The sequence below is a fragment of the Phaethon aethereus genome (genome assembly GCF_964289735.1).
Source record: "Phaethon aethereus genome assembly, chromosome: 9".
NCBI lineage: Eukaryota > Metazoa > Chordata > Aves > Phaethontiformes > Phaethontidae > Phaethon > Phaethon aethereus.
The window spans coordinates 14925980-14940946 of NC_138585.1; the positions used below are offsets into that span (position 1 = coordinate 14925980).

The following is a 14967-nucleotide window of genomic DNA, read 5'->3' on the forward strand; positions in this document are numbered from 1 at the left end:
CTGCAGTCTATGGAAAAATGAATGTTGGCTTCCTGACCCAGAGTAATTAGGAGGGTCATTGTTATTTGTTTCTCTGTTTCCATGCAGGAGATCTATGGCTATGATCTATGTCGCTGGAAGTTGGTGCTAGTTACTGTAGGAGTGGTCTGTTCTGGTGGCTTTCTTCTCCTCCTCCTCTACTGGATGCCTCAGTGGCGTGTGAAAGCAACATGCAAAAGGACTACACTTAAAGACTGTGAAGTGGTTCTGCTGAGAACAACTGTAAGTCTATAGGAGGGTGCACTTCTCCCAGTTTGCAGTTGTTTCACATCCCTCTTGCTTCTTGCTAAAATACACAAATCCTTGCCTGCAATGTAGACATGATTTTGTTTTACAGCACTGCGGAACTGTGCTCCTTGATACGGTACATAGCTTTGCTGCCTGTATGGGAAGGCTGATAGCTGTTTGCAGAGAGCATAGCAAAAAGAAAGTCTTTGCTTTTGGATTTTAAGAATTAAATACATCAATGCTGTTGTCATCAAAAGCTACAGAACAGATACCCTGTTCATATAACCTGATAACATGGTTTTCAGGTTTCCCCTCCTGTGTTCAGCAAAGGCACATTTGTTGAATTAAGGTGAAACTGTGGACCTAAGTGTGGTTTGATTTCAAGTTATTTTCTTCCACAATTGCTGTGTACAGTCCTTGGTTATGGTCTTGTGTTAAATCCTCAGTTATTTGAAGTTACAGGGTGAGTGCAGCTGAATGCATAGGAATCCCATAGTTCCTCCTACTACAGAACAACTGTATTAAATTGTGAAGTGCTGAAATTGTCAAAATTCAAGTACCAAGACTCATTGTTTAAAAAAAAAAAAAAAGAAAAATCTTTCAGTGTGCAAAAATACACTTTTAGAATTGTGAGAAGAAAATGTATTCTTAAGGTAGCTGATACTAACTTGGAGTTATCTTCTGTAGTTACCTGTGGGCTCTGCTAATCTGTCATCTGCTGCTGACACATTTTGCTACGGCTGTTGCAGTAAAATGCTGTTAAATGCTGTGAACCAACTCATTTTTTTCCCCTCTTTGTCAGGATGAATTCAAGATATGGTTTTGTGCAAAGGTTCGCCTTATGCCTTCTTTGGGAGCCAATCCTTTACAGAATCCTAACCCTACTGTACACAAGCTTTCAAATGGCCATGCTGTTCATTTCTGTGAAACTGCTGCAGAAGAGAATAAAAATGATTTGAAAAAATACTTGCCTGTAAGTAAGCCTGCAGTTCCATGCTTGCTAATTTTCAAAGTATCTCAAGTAGTATCTAGAGATACACAATACAGTACATGAGTTACTACTTTTTTCTAAAAGGCTAACTCATTCTTTAGGTGGAGCACAAATCTTTTCCTCAATAATAACCTGTTACTGGAAATTGTAGAATGCTAGAAAGATTATTTTGAAAGAAAACTAGCCATTTTTCACTGAAGTTTTTCTAAATTCACTTTCTATTGCTCTTCAGAATAAAGACAGTCAGAAGAGAGGTGTTAAGTGGTGCTAGTTTAATTATCTATGTTGCCCTTGCAGATTCGTTATTTCACACATCACAGCGTGAAGTATTTCTGGAATGATTCAGTTCAAAGTTTTGATGTTGTACGGTAAGAATACCTTTTCTTTTGTGCTATGCTTCAAACTACATTTTTTAAAGAATACAGTAACATGCCTAAGAACATGTTGAAAATTGCTATCATATACCTGACCAGCTGTTTTAGCTCCTTGAGTCTTTGAACCATAGTGAGAGCAGTGAGATTTTAACTCTGTGTGACTTTGGAAGGAATGTGTTTGTTTAATCTATCTTTATCAAGCATGATTCGTATAGAGTGACAGGCTGCATGCCTCTGCAGGCTTTTTGCCTGTTCTTAGAGTGTTATTTGAGAATCAGAGCACTTGTTTACAGGCAATAGTTCTTCTGTAAACTCTTAAATTCCTTCTGATGGAATAACTTATATTTTTTGCATTGTTACTGAGCTAGACCCAGAAGGTGTATATAGGAAGAGGGGAATTCAGCAAATTCCTTGTTGCTCATCTTTGTGTAGGTCTGTGCTGCTACTTTTTAGTTCGGTTGAGCTGAATTTGATACCTCTGTTACTCTCTGGTAACAAAAACAGGTCTCTTGCATTGATATAAAATATCTTTTAGTGGGCAGTACTAGCTGCGCTCACTGAATGTGATGCGCTGTATTTTCTTTTATCCAGCAGCACTGTTGCATGATCTTAGGGTTGAAGAATATTCTTTTTTCTGATGCTACTGGTAGGGCCTTCTCGTAGTGCTAACAAGTTAAATGAACAGACTTGTCTGGTTTTGACAAATGCTTGTTAACATAAGAAGTTCAGGTCAGAAATATAACCTCATTTTAACTTAAATCAATGTTCACTGCATTGAGCCATCATATGGAAAAGTCCAAGAAGTACATACAGAAAAAATGAATGACCACTGAGTGCAGGAAAGAAAAATAGCCAAAATTTCTGTAAGAAGAAACACACTCTGCAAATTTTTCTTGTTTCCCCAGAAAAGTGTGTGCAAATAGTATGGAAAGTTATCAGCAATGACAACAATTTAAAAGAAATGATCGTAATACAAGCAGTTACAAAACTGGGATCTCCTCCTCTGGGAGGGTGGAAATGTCTCAGTTCATGTGTAAATAATTAAAAGCTTTGTATGCATTTTTTATGTTAAGCCTCCCATGAATTACAGTGGTGCAGGTAGTGACACTTGTCATTTTACATTACAGGGTCCTGTTTTCATGCCTATAGTGTTGATAATTTAAACTGTTCAAAGGGAGTATTTTCTACAGATGAGATTAAAAAAAACCCTCAAATTAAAACTATACTTCTATAATAAGAGCAGGTATGGGGAAAAATCCTATGACTCCATGTGTTTAGAAAAAAAAAGTTGTTCCTTAATATTAAAGCAGTGACTTGACACTTGGCATTTGTTGGCTGTTTGACTGTGCCTTTTGATGTTCTTGTGATAACTCAGCCGATTTATAAGCCCCAGAAAAATCTCAGATATGCCTGTGAAGTTATGTGAGCATTTATTCTATCACATTCTTGCTGATGTGCCAAACTTTCATTTGTTTGATGTATTGGCAATGACTGAGCCTGACCACTTGTTTAGTCAGGTACTGTAGCTGAGCTGGACACCATTATTTAGCAGTTGGATAACGAAGAGGGGAAACAGCTGGATCTGAGACATACCTGATACTGGCAGACTACCAAGTCACTTGCACAAGGTCAAATAAGAATGAGTTTGCTATAACTTCTCTGAAGTAGGTATGATCGTGTAGTGAAGTGCTAGATACCACCTCGGAAATAATAGCTGAACTTAATGAATGATAAAAAATTCTGAAAAGAAGTCCATCGTCAAGATACTTTTTCTTAATCTGTTCTTCAGTTTATGTGAAAAGCAGAAATCGGTATTACCTAATAACATGGTAGAGAATCAAGTTAATAGTTTTCAGGAGATGGGATATAAGACTAAGGGCTCTACAGTGAAATGCATACAGCAAGCAGCAGAGTTGTAGTTGTGATCTAAGCACTATACTGCATCATGAAGATAGCTTCACTGTGTACAGTCAGTTACGCAAGTATCCAGAGATGGAACAGTTTGATCACATAGTTAGACTTAGCACAGTACAGAAGGGAAGCAAATTAGGATTTCTAGGGCAACTAATTTGGTTATGAGAGCTTGAGTTTCATATCATTGTTCGTTTTATAATAACGTAATGTTAAGATCACTCTTTTAAACAAAGGAAGTGCAAGTGTAATTGTTCTTAAACTGAATCAGACTTGGTCACATAGCCAAAGAGGATGCAACTTTGACCTTGTGTGTCTGTTTTGTTTTAGCTAGTGTCAACTGAATCTCTGAATGAGTTGATGAGTGCTTTATGTAATAAACTGTGTGCACACAGGGATTTTTTTAAATGTCCTGGGAATTCAGTACTGTAACAGTACTGTAAAAAGCAGATAACATCCTGCTAGAATCTTTGTCTTTGCATGGATGTTACACACATAGGTATGCATATTTGCATACAAAGTACTTAATTTTAGGGACCCTTCTTAAACCCACTGTTAAATTCCTTTTTGTGCAGGAAAAGAAAAATTGAATAGTTTGGGATAGAATGGGAGGAAAGGAACAGTTATTAACAGAGAATTGTATATTTATTCATCTAAAAATCATCATTTTAAAATCCTTGAACTTGAAAAATTTTAGTGAAACCTTGTAAACCTGTGGTCGGATTTGCACATTAACATTTTCACCTTCTCTTTTATGAGAGGTTGGCAGAAACATGGTCCTAGCCTTTGCAATAGTGAGGATGTTTAAAGCTTTCCCAGTGTTCTAGAGTATGGAAATAATCGTTACTATATATGCACAATAAAGAGTTTTTTCTTCACTGGGACAACTCTGAATCCTTTCTACTAGATAACTTAATAAATATCCAATATAAAAAAGACTTGTGTTGAATCATGCTGGTTTTGTCATGTCATCTGTGAAAGCCTTTTGGAAGGTAATGATATTTTCCTGTGCATCCAAAGTATATCCGCTAGAAAATGCCTGGGTATTGTGCATGATATGTCTGATTTACTGAGTTTGGTAGTTGAAATTATCCCATAGCTGTAAATACAATGATGTTTCAGGTGTGCTTGCTTATCTGCAGATCTTCTAAATTATAGCATTTGCTTTCACAGCATGTAGAAAAGTCCTGTGAAGATGAGTTCTAGTGATAAGGAAGTGCTTAAAACATGGACTGTACTTTACCTAGTCATGGATAAAATTTTGATAGCGAGATGCTGCAAAATAGCTTCAGTATAGATTTATTTGATAAATTAAGTATTGTTTCTGAAATGCTTCCATTGCTACATAGAGACAGAAGATAATTTGAAGAAGTACTAATCCATATTGATTTCATATAACGTTTTATAAAACTTGCTTGCATTTTCTTTATTTAGAGGCCTTTGAATACTAGTTATGCTAGTGTTTGACTTCATTTTTTTAAGTATATCTCCATTTTGATTGAAATAGATATGACTGTCCTTCAGAGTAAGATGTGTCAACAAGAGGGCTGCTTTTAACATCTTATTAGTGTCTGCAGTTGTAACAAAAATAGCTAGAAAAACTTTAATCCATAGACTTTGTTCTTTTGTAATAAGTGTAACTCTTGGCAAAGGCCTAGCTCTTCAGTTACTGAATACTTAATTTTAAATATCAGGTTTCTTAAACAACTCACTGACTTTTTCCTTTACTTAGAGGTCTAGATGAATCTACATTCTGTTCTTCAATTCATAATGAACACAGCACAGGACTGACAAAGGGAATGCATGATTACAGGTAATGTTACAATATTTGAGGGAAGAATTGTTTATGTTCCCTTACCTGTGCTCAAAGTGTTAACAAAACTAGAAGACAATTGAGTGATTAACATTTACAGACAGGCTCTTACACTTCCTTCAACGAAGGCTCTTAGATGTATGAAATTTTTGTTTTTCTTACCTGTACATTGAGTAGGGACTAGACTCTGATACCGTGTTGAGTTACTTTTCTCAAGCTACATTGACCATGGGAATTGGAACTATTGCTTAAAGTAATTCAGAATATGTTTCTGAAATTTCTGAAACTGCAAGCAGTTACGTTTTCAACCACCTTGGCAGATGCCACTTGTTTGAGCTTAAGTTAATGAGAACCCCGTATTAGCTTTTAGAATGACATGTTTAATAACACTGGACCTATGCCCAGTTTATAGGAATATCTTATATGAAAGAACCTAAAAATTAAGTTACAGTTTAAATTGAAGTATAAAATAATCATCTTCATATCAGAACATCTCACTAGGTAAATGTTTTCTGATAAACACCTTTTGAAACAGTATAATAAAGGGGTCACAGATTAAGTAAAATTTTACTTTCTCATATTAATGGAATTACTTTGAATAAGATTTCTAATAACAATCTTTTGATTGTTTTCCTGTTTTTAATGCAGAAAAGCATTCTATGGAGTAAATGAAATTGCTGTGAAAGTGCCTTCCATTTTTAAGCTTCTGATTAAGGAGGTAAGTTCTTTAGCAAATTTAAAAAAAGTGTATCATTAAAAGTTACTTTAAGTACAAAGACTATTGGACTGGTGTTCAACTAATAATGTAAAACGGAAACCTTCCCCCAGAGCCCTGCACTGTAAAGCAAAATGATATGGACCTTTATTTTTCGGATCTCCACGCTTAAGAGGCCTTAGCTGTAAGCTCTTCAGAGCCTTAGCAAGAGGCCTGGTGCCTTAGCAAGGATGTTAGAACAGGTGTCAGAATTCTTCAAGAGGGCACGCATCTTATTTCAAACATAAAATGACCAATTGTGTTCTGCATTATCAGCCCAGGGATTATATGTTACAACATATGTGTCAAATCAAAAGTGTTCTTGCACATTGTTTTGTTGGATTCATTCTATTTGCCTTGTATCAGGTGGACTTGAATAATTGATTTATCGTCCATGTGCTATAATAATGCATGACAAACTTTTGAACAAAGAAACTCTCCAACCTGAACTGCGTAAGAACTTGAGGTGTCAGTGCATTTATTAATAAGAAATAGATAATAACATTCAAATTAATTTAAGAATTGTAACTTGAGGTGCATCAGAAGAGGAAGTAGTGAAAAAGAGGGAGCAGTTTGGCAAAACAGACAAAAATGATGTATGAAGAACTGAAAGGTTTATCTCTTCCGAGGAGGAGGAGGAGGATTCTAACTATTCTGATGGAGAATGCATGTGACCTTTTGGTGTAACTTTAATGTTTTGTCACTTTTCTAGGTTCTCAACCCTTTTTACATTTTTCAGTTGTTCAGTGTGATACTGTGGATCACTGATGAATATCACTACTATGCATTAGCAATCGTGATCATGTCTGTAATATCCATTGTTAGCTCACTCTACACGGTTAGAAAGGTAAGTTCAAACAAAACATATGCATCTTTTCAGTGTTTTACTGATTTGTTTATTTTGATATGAAATTGCCTCCAAATCTTTAAGGATTTTTGAGGTCTACAGGTAAAATATTGTTACAGGTTTTCCCTCTTTGAGTGAAAAAATTTGGATTTACAGTTCTCTCCAAGACCCTTCTCTGGTGACTTTCCATGCTGTTGAATCAGTAGGTTGACTGCAGATAACAGAAACACTACCTCACTTAACTAAAACCTGGACACAAGTTTGTGTACCAACTTGTATTTACAGTAGTGATTCCATCTTGTATTGTTTCCCTCGGTTTGAAAAAGCCCCAATGGAATTGAGCACCAGCCAAATGTGTGGGTTGTTAAACTGGTGACGCATTTTTCTCTGTAGACTTAGCTGTAGCTGATGGAAATCCAAATAGTAATGATTCTTAAATTGCAATCTCTGAATCCAGACCAGAGTCAAAAAAACCCACCCCAAAACCTCTTACCTTAATCCAAGTTCCTACAACTACTGTAGTTTTTACTTACATATGTTAATGACCAAACGTTTTTGTAACATTTTGCATGGCAGTGTATATTTGTTTCCAGAATACTGTTAAAAGTAGGAACTTGTACAGGTTGATGAACTCGAAATTTATTTGCCCATAAGTTTACTAAACTATGTTCAAGAGAATGTTTTGAGTAACGTTTTGTTGTAAAATAAAGTTGGTAAAGAATCTTGTTGCTTGTAGAGATACAATGTGCATTTAGAAGATGACAAGTTTTTTGCTTTTAAATAATGAACTGTTTTCTCCCCTTTGCAGCAATATGTTATGTTACATGACATGGTAGCAGCTCACAGCATCGTCAGGGTTTCAGTCTGCAGAGGAAACCAAGGTAAATTTCACAGGCAGTTTGGAAGGTTGAGTTTAAATTGTTCAGCAAGTGTGTGGGTAAAGTTGGTATGCGTCTGTGCTTTCTTTGATAGCTTGAAATGCTTGCATTTCTTAGCAAAATTGCATGGGAAAAGGACAAGTTGCAAAGTGGAATTGAGATAGGATAATCACCTGTTCAGGATTATCCTTCTACATGGTATTTTTAGTGAGTATCAGGTTTGTTATAGATCAGGTGCTTGTCCTATTCCTGTTTCTCATTATTTACCACTCCACATATGTAATTGTCACTGTCGTTTCTTTCCTGGCTTAAAGATATGAATGTGTTGAGTTTCTGTTATTATCTATTACTCACCAGGGGCTGCAAATTGATTTCGGGACTTTTGCTCATTTCGATACCACAGTAGTTGAAGATGGTTAGGTTGTGGTGTGTGATATTGTAAAACATGCACTTGTGTTGGACTTGTGTCTTTATACTGAAGTTACACTTTAGTTAATTGTTAATATCTTTCGTACAAGCTTGATTCCTTTCACTTGTTATGATGACCTATATCCATGTATTCTAGAGTTTCATCTGTGATGGAACTAGGTTTGTCAATGGCTTTTTCTGTATCTTTTTCAAAAACTTTTCATACTGCCATTAATAAAATGGTGTATAATCTTAATTGTCACCACCTGGATCTTAGCTGTGGGGATCTTTATCAAGTTTTGTAGATGGTAGCTATTTTCAGGTAAACTTGTTTGTATTTTAACACTCAGAAATAGAAGAAATCCTTTCCACTGACCTTGTGCCTGGAGACATCATGTTGATTCCATCTAATGGGACAATTATGCCCTGTGATGCAGTACTTCTCAGTGGTACTTGCATTGTAAATGAAAGTATGCTAACAGGTAAAGTAGACAATGTATTAGTTTATACCTGTGTGCGTGCTTAACTTGCAGTATGCTCTAGCAGAAATGGTTTTATTTATTTTGCTTGAACTGTGTATGTTCTTGCAATTACATATGCTCCTAAGTACTTAACGTACTTGTGTTGTGCTTGTCTGCAACAGCAACCTGGTACCGCTTTGCCAACTCCAAAAACAAGTGATGATTTCTTGTCAAAAAGCTTTCTTGATAGTTTATCTTCCTGCCTCTTGACTTGGTGTTCTCAGTGCAGATTGAGTTCTGCAGTATGTTGCTTCAGAAGAATTTTGCCCCAACTTTTTAGCTGCTTCCAAGAATGAAAGTAGTGAGTAGAATGTTCTGCTGAATTTAAAAACAGAAATTACTATCTCAAGTTGTGCCTGCATACTCTGAAACTAGGGACCTGATGTATTTGAAGGACAGCTTCAGTGAACAGGATGGACTTTTTGTTATTCCTAGGATGATCTGTCCAAACTGGCAGCATTTAGAAAACTGTCGTTCAGAGATTGTGTGTTTTATCATGTTCAGTTCTTTGAATATACTTGAGCCTCTTGGTGCTGCTAGCAACTGATAAAAATTGATTGCAGTCTTTGCTTGAGTGTACTCACTCACCAAAGGAGCTGAGAATAATTTTCTTAAGCTTCTAGTTTTTTCTGAGTAAAGATGGGGTGATGTCTTGCAGCAGAAGAAGGAAGCTTGTCCTGTTTTCTTTAAATGCACTGTATTTTAAAACTATCTGATTTGAAGTTAGAGGCACAAAAGCTGTATTGGTGAATAATGAATAGAGTTCAGTAGGATTTGGGTAAGGGATCTGGTGAGCTGAGGCTAGGTGAGAGACTACCTAATAACGTGCTGAAAGGAAGATGACTTCTTCCATAAATCTGCTTGTGTGCTGATGAAGTGAGATTATATTGTTCTACATGAATTTGTGAAGGAAAAAATGTCTATTCTTACTTGATCTTGCTTAGAGACTTTTTTCCATTTAAGGTGAAAGTGTTCCTGTCACAAAGATTAATCTACCAAATCCTTCAGAATATCCGAAAGCAATGGGAGATGAAATATACAGTCCAGAAGTGCATAAACGGCATACTTTGTTCTGTGGAACCAATGTTATTCAAACCCGTTTTTATACTGGAGAATTGGTCAAAGCTCTAGTAGTGAGAACAGGTATCGATTAAGTTTATCACTTGTTAGCATACTACTTTTGTAGGTGTATGTCAACTGATACTTTGGAGTATTGTGTTGAATGCTGCTAAGCTTGGATGAAGGAGTATACCCCAAATAATTTGATAAATGTCTTAGAACAATAATAGACTAGATAATGGCCTGAAGAGTATCAACTGACAAGCAAGAAAGTGAATCAATCTTTAGCATCAACTTAAAACTTACTTGAATGCATTTTTCAGGTCCTTTTAGATGTCTTTTATGGTGTGTTGGTTGAAGTACATATGCCTCTCTGAAAAGGTTTGGCATACCATTGCATTGGGTGGGTAGAGGGCAACAGCTTATTTTGGTGGAGTCATTGGCAATGTCAGATGTTTTTCTCTGCCCATAGTTTTGTCAAAGCACGTAATATTTGCTTTAAAAATGTGTTCCATCTAGCCCTTTCTACAGAAGCTTATTCATACTAATATGTTAAAGGTTTGTTTTTGGATAATACAGATGTTCTATTAAAAACAATTGCACAGACTAATGTAGTTGCGGCATTCTGCCTTACAAAGATGATCTTAAGAAAACCACCACAAAATAAATTAATGTAAGTTATAATCCAAGCTACAATAGAATTGGATAGAATAAATTTGACTACATTGACTAGACTGCTACTTAAAGCAAGTTTTCCATCAACTAACTTCATCCTAATTAGCCTCTTCTTTCTCTGGTGTCTTCTCTTCACCTTCTGTTAAGTCTCTTTTAGCAGTAAATGTTCTGATTCTTTTATCTATCTAATTCATTATTGTCTTTCTAGAGGCTTTTATTAGTCTCTTTTTCAAAGAAAAATATCTCCCTTTCCTTGAACGCATCTCCCCTTTAATAATATCCATCTCAACTTCTTTTATTTCTTAAATAAGAAACTTTGTGCCCAGCCTGATGTGTATGTACAGATAGGTGGTCCAAAACAGCAACAGAAATTAAATGCTGAAGACTTACTTATTCACCCTGTGGGAAAGATAATGCTTTTTTTAAAGTCTGAAACCATGGTCTGGAACTCTGACAAGGAGAATTGTAATTGTTTCCAACACACTGAGTCTTACTGCCCTGACAGCTGAAGTCAATTTTTTAATCTGCTCTTTGCCCATGACAGGTCAGAGTTAGCTCCTGTATTGTAAATAGGATGAATTTAGCTCTGTGGACTGTGTTCAGATTTTACATATGGACAAAGGGACTTTTCATTCTAGAGAGAGAGGAGCAAGGGGATATAAAATCCTTTCTATTCTCCTGTCTGGTTTATAGGGATGGCTTTTAGGCAAGTAGGGAATTTCCCACTCCACAGAAGTGGATAGATGTCATAGTGCTTGTAGCATCTCACTCCAAGGATGTCCCATAATAAGAACTAAAGTAATTCTTACCCTAGTGAGATACAACTAAAAAATCCCTTTAAGTGAAGAAGGGGGATGCCACAGAATTGAAGATACTAGAAAATTTAGTCTTTGAATGAATCTCCATTCATTCTCCATGAATCTCCACATGGTTCTGTGCAAAGACATGTAGTCTTAATCTTGTTGTAAATCAGGATATAAGATTGATCTGCTGGGACTGTACTCACAGTACTCTTCAGAGTTAAGGCTTTAACATGGAATGTTTGATGCTACAGCTCAAATACACATAAAACACTGATGAACTAAATGCATTCCTTTTTTTGCTCCTGAAACTCTGTTCATGGCTATGTTACTGTGTATGTCACTGGCTCCTATTGCAATTGTAACTAATTTAAAACTGGTGATTTTTTTAGAGAACAGAAATGTTCACTGAAGCTATCTGTATGTCCAGTGTGTTCTCAAGACTCCACATGAGGCTTTCACTTACTGTTTTACCCTGGTGTGTTCTAGCCTGTGTGGCTACAGAACCTTCTGCAAAACGATTGAAAAAAAAAAAAATCAAAAGTAGTTCTGAATTTGGGGGGAGGTGGTGCTGTATCGAATTACAAAGCATTCATGACTAAACACTCAAGTACATATGGACATGCTGAACTTCTCTGAACAGGCCCATGGTTTGTATTTTGCAGCAGTGAATTCAAAGCCTGGAGGCTTCATGCCTTGTTCCTCTTGTGATGAAGTCATCCTCTTTGACTGATGCAATAGCTGCTTTGTTCTGGTAGAATCTTGCATGCCAAATATCTAGCCTTTGCTGGGAAGGCTTGCAGACTGAGAAGCTGTCAAGCAGCTGTCACTAATGCCAGCAGACCTGACTGATACTGAGATTGTAGTAACAGACTTTTGAAGTCTAAGCAGATACTGTGTTGGGCATACAAAACCGGGCACTGGTGTTGGCCTCTCCACTTGTTGAAACAAAGGTTCAAGGAGGATCTCAGGGTGTCTCTTGGTTGTCTAAGACCCTTAGAATTCCCGTCTCCTAGCTCAGCTGTCAAAATGCAGTCAAGAGGTGGGCTTCTCCAAAAGATGACTCCGTACACTGCAGGTTTTTTCCCTGAATCTTTCTTTCTGGACATCAAGGGAGCTTACAGAGACTTGCCATTTGAGTACTTAAAATTGAACTCTATGAATAACTTAACTTTATTTTTGCAAGGACCAGCACAATTAAACAACCAATAAATATGCCTACTAGCTCTGCACTGTGAGGGACAATGCAGTACAACAAACTTCTCCAGGCCAAGCCACTTGAGGGTGTACTGCTGCTGTAGAAAAGGGGTTCATTTGTATGAGCTATGTGTCCTTGCCATAGGAGAGAAGCACTTAGTATGATGTGCACGTACATTTTTGAAGCACCTTAATTACCGTATTGCAAAACATCTGTTACTGTATATTGAGAAACAGTCTTAATGAAATGAGTAGCTTAAGGGTCTCATTGAGGTTTTTAATAATTTTAATAGCTTTGCTCTTGTTTATACTTTTAATAACTTACTCCTTTCTATGTGTAGGCTTTAGTACTGCTAAAGGACAGCTTGTTCGTTCCATACTATATCCAAAGCCAACTGATTTTAAACTCTACAGAGATGCCTACTTGTTTCTCCTCTCTCTGGTAGTGGTGGCAGGCATTGGGTTTCTTTACACAGTTGTCAATAGCATCTTAAATGAGGTATGTTTTAATTTCTTGTCCAGAACAGCCTTATTTTATAATGGGTTGATTGTGATTTCCAACACATTGCAGATGATGAGAAACAATTTGATATAAAGTGAAAATTTTTTTGCTTTATTTTGTATCAGTGAAACTAGGAAGACAGGCTTACTGAGAACAAAATTCAGGACAGAAGCAGAATTTAAATATATTACAGTGAAATTTGAGTTTACCTCAATTTCTACTGACCCAATTGCTAGACTTTTATCTTTATTATATATAAGATTATTATATATAAGATTACAATCTGAGTGATAGCCAGTGGGAAGAAATAGGATACAGCACATCTAAAACATGCTGCTGGCAAAAAATACTTACCAAGAAATTGATAACTGATAACTCTGTAATTTTTCTGTAATTTCTTCAAAAATGTTTGCATTATTCAGTCACTGTTTTAGAGTAATATATTTCCAGGGGGAAAAGTGAAAACTTGAAGTTATGGGCCGTGGATAATTTAGGGCTGGTTTACCATGGTTGCTGATGATGGGTGAAGATTGTGCTAGGTGTCTGGGCAATTCAGAACATGCTGTACTGGGGAAAGCGGTGTGTGGATTTTGCTTTTGGTAACAGTGAGGTAATGCTTCAGTGGGATAGTGAATCTTAAAGTAGTGAGTTCTTGTTCATTAACTCTGACCTTCATTGCAGGTTCCAGCTCATACCATCATCATTGAGTCTCTTGACATTATTACTATCACGGTGCCTCCAGCACTCCCTGCTGCCATGACTGCTGGTATCGTTTATGCGCAAAGAAGGTTGAAAAAAATTGGCATCTTCTGCATCAGCCCACAAAGGATAAATATTTGTGGCCAGCTGAATCTTGTGTGTTTTGATAAGGTTAGGTGAATTTTGAAACTTTGTGTTGCCACCTGGAGAGGCATTGTATTATAAACAGGAATTGATATAGACTAGCAACTACAGGAAAATTCATTACTTGTGTATAAATTAGATAATTTTTGTTCTGGTAGCTTCCAGGTATTCAGTGTTTACCAGGTATTCTCATATGTTAACTCACTTAATGTAGTCTGCTCTAAAAAGTTGTACAGAGCTTTTACAGAGCTACTTTCTTATCTCAAGACTCCCAAGTCCTAACTTATTACTGGCAGCCCAGAAATGTGAGAGTTGGGGATTATTAAGAATTTTATTTAGTACACAGGCTTCTGGAAAACTGAAGTATGAGGTCAGACTTATTTCTCATTTTAGTTTATTTCAATGAAAAGCCAAACCAGCGTATTTTGTTATTATTCCTTAACAGAAACATGAGTGAAAGACAGTAATGCCACTAGCCAGAATCCTTTGCTTTTAGCTAATTCTTAGATAAAATTTATTTTCCTCCTCAGATCTAAAATCTTAAATACCCACACTAAATTTATTATTTCCCTTGAAATATACTCCAGTTACTGTTTTAGCTATGTAAGAAAGTAGTACTAAGGGTTTAATACCTATTGCCTGTTGCCCCCAGCCCCTGAATATAGAGATGTTGAGCTATCACCTTTGGATTTTGAAGGTCTGTTTCGTTTGTCCTATCTCCAAGGAAGGGCATGATTGCTTTGAATGTTTGTTTGGTTTTTTTAAAGTTATTTAACAGTTGGAACTTAGTTACAGTATGTCCCTTGCTTTTCGCTAGCATTTCTTGTCTTGCAGTCTTGATTAAGTGAAAATAGAATATATTGTTCAGGTGTAATTTGGTTAATTAGCTGTTAATTTTTGCTTTACCTGAGGATAACTTGTTTCTGAAGGGTCTTTCTTTGTGCCATGCCCCTTGGTTTATTTTGCAGACTGGCACACTTACTGAGGATGGCTTGGATCTTTGGGGAATTCAACGGGTAGAAGATGCTCGGTAAGAATAAGCTCAGAGCTGATAGCAAATATGATACTTGGTTTAACAGCTTCAGCAGAATAGAATAGAAAATTCAGTGTGAGCTCATATACGTTTG

General features: G+C 36.5%; 1 protein-coding gene across 2 annotated transcripts in view; it reads left to right on the forward strand.

The window, feature by feature from the left end:
• Positions 1 to 14967, forward strand: part of ATP13A3 (ATPase 13A3) — a gene marked incomplete at both ends in the record, with an annotated part of 54504 nt that overhangs the window by 22582 nt on the left and 16955 nt on the right. For both annotated transcript variants that reach the window (XM_082003919.1, XM_082003918.1), the window contains 12 exons: positions 88 to 261; positions 1070 to 1240; positions 1556 to 1626; positions 5276 to 5356; positions 6005 to 6074; positions 6823 to 6957; positions 7766 to 7838; positions 8594 to 8725; positions 9728 to 9907; positions 12837 to 12994; positions 13679 to 13867; positions 14809 to 14870. In XM_082003919.1, coding sequence (XP_081860045.1) covers positions 88 to 261; positions 1070 to 1240; positions 1556 to 1626; positions 5276 to 5356; positions 6005 to 6074; positions 6823 to 6957; positions 7766 to 7838; positions 8594 to 8725; positions 9728 to 9907; positions 12837 to 12994; positions 13679 to 13867; positions 14809 to 14870 — 1496 coding nt within the window. The remainder of the gene's footprint in view (positions 1 to 87; positions 262 to 1069; positions 1241 to 1555; positions 1627 to 5275; positions 5357 to 6004; positions 6075 to 6822; positions 6958 to 7765; positions 7839 to 8593; positions 8726 to 9727; positions 9908 to 12836; positions 12995 to 13678; positions 13868 to 14808; positions 14871 to 14967) is intronic.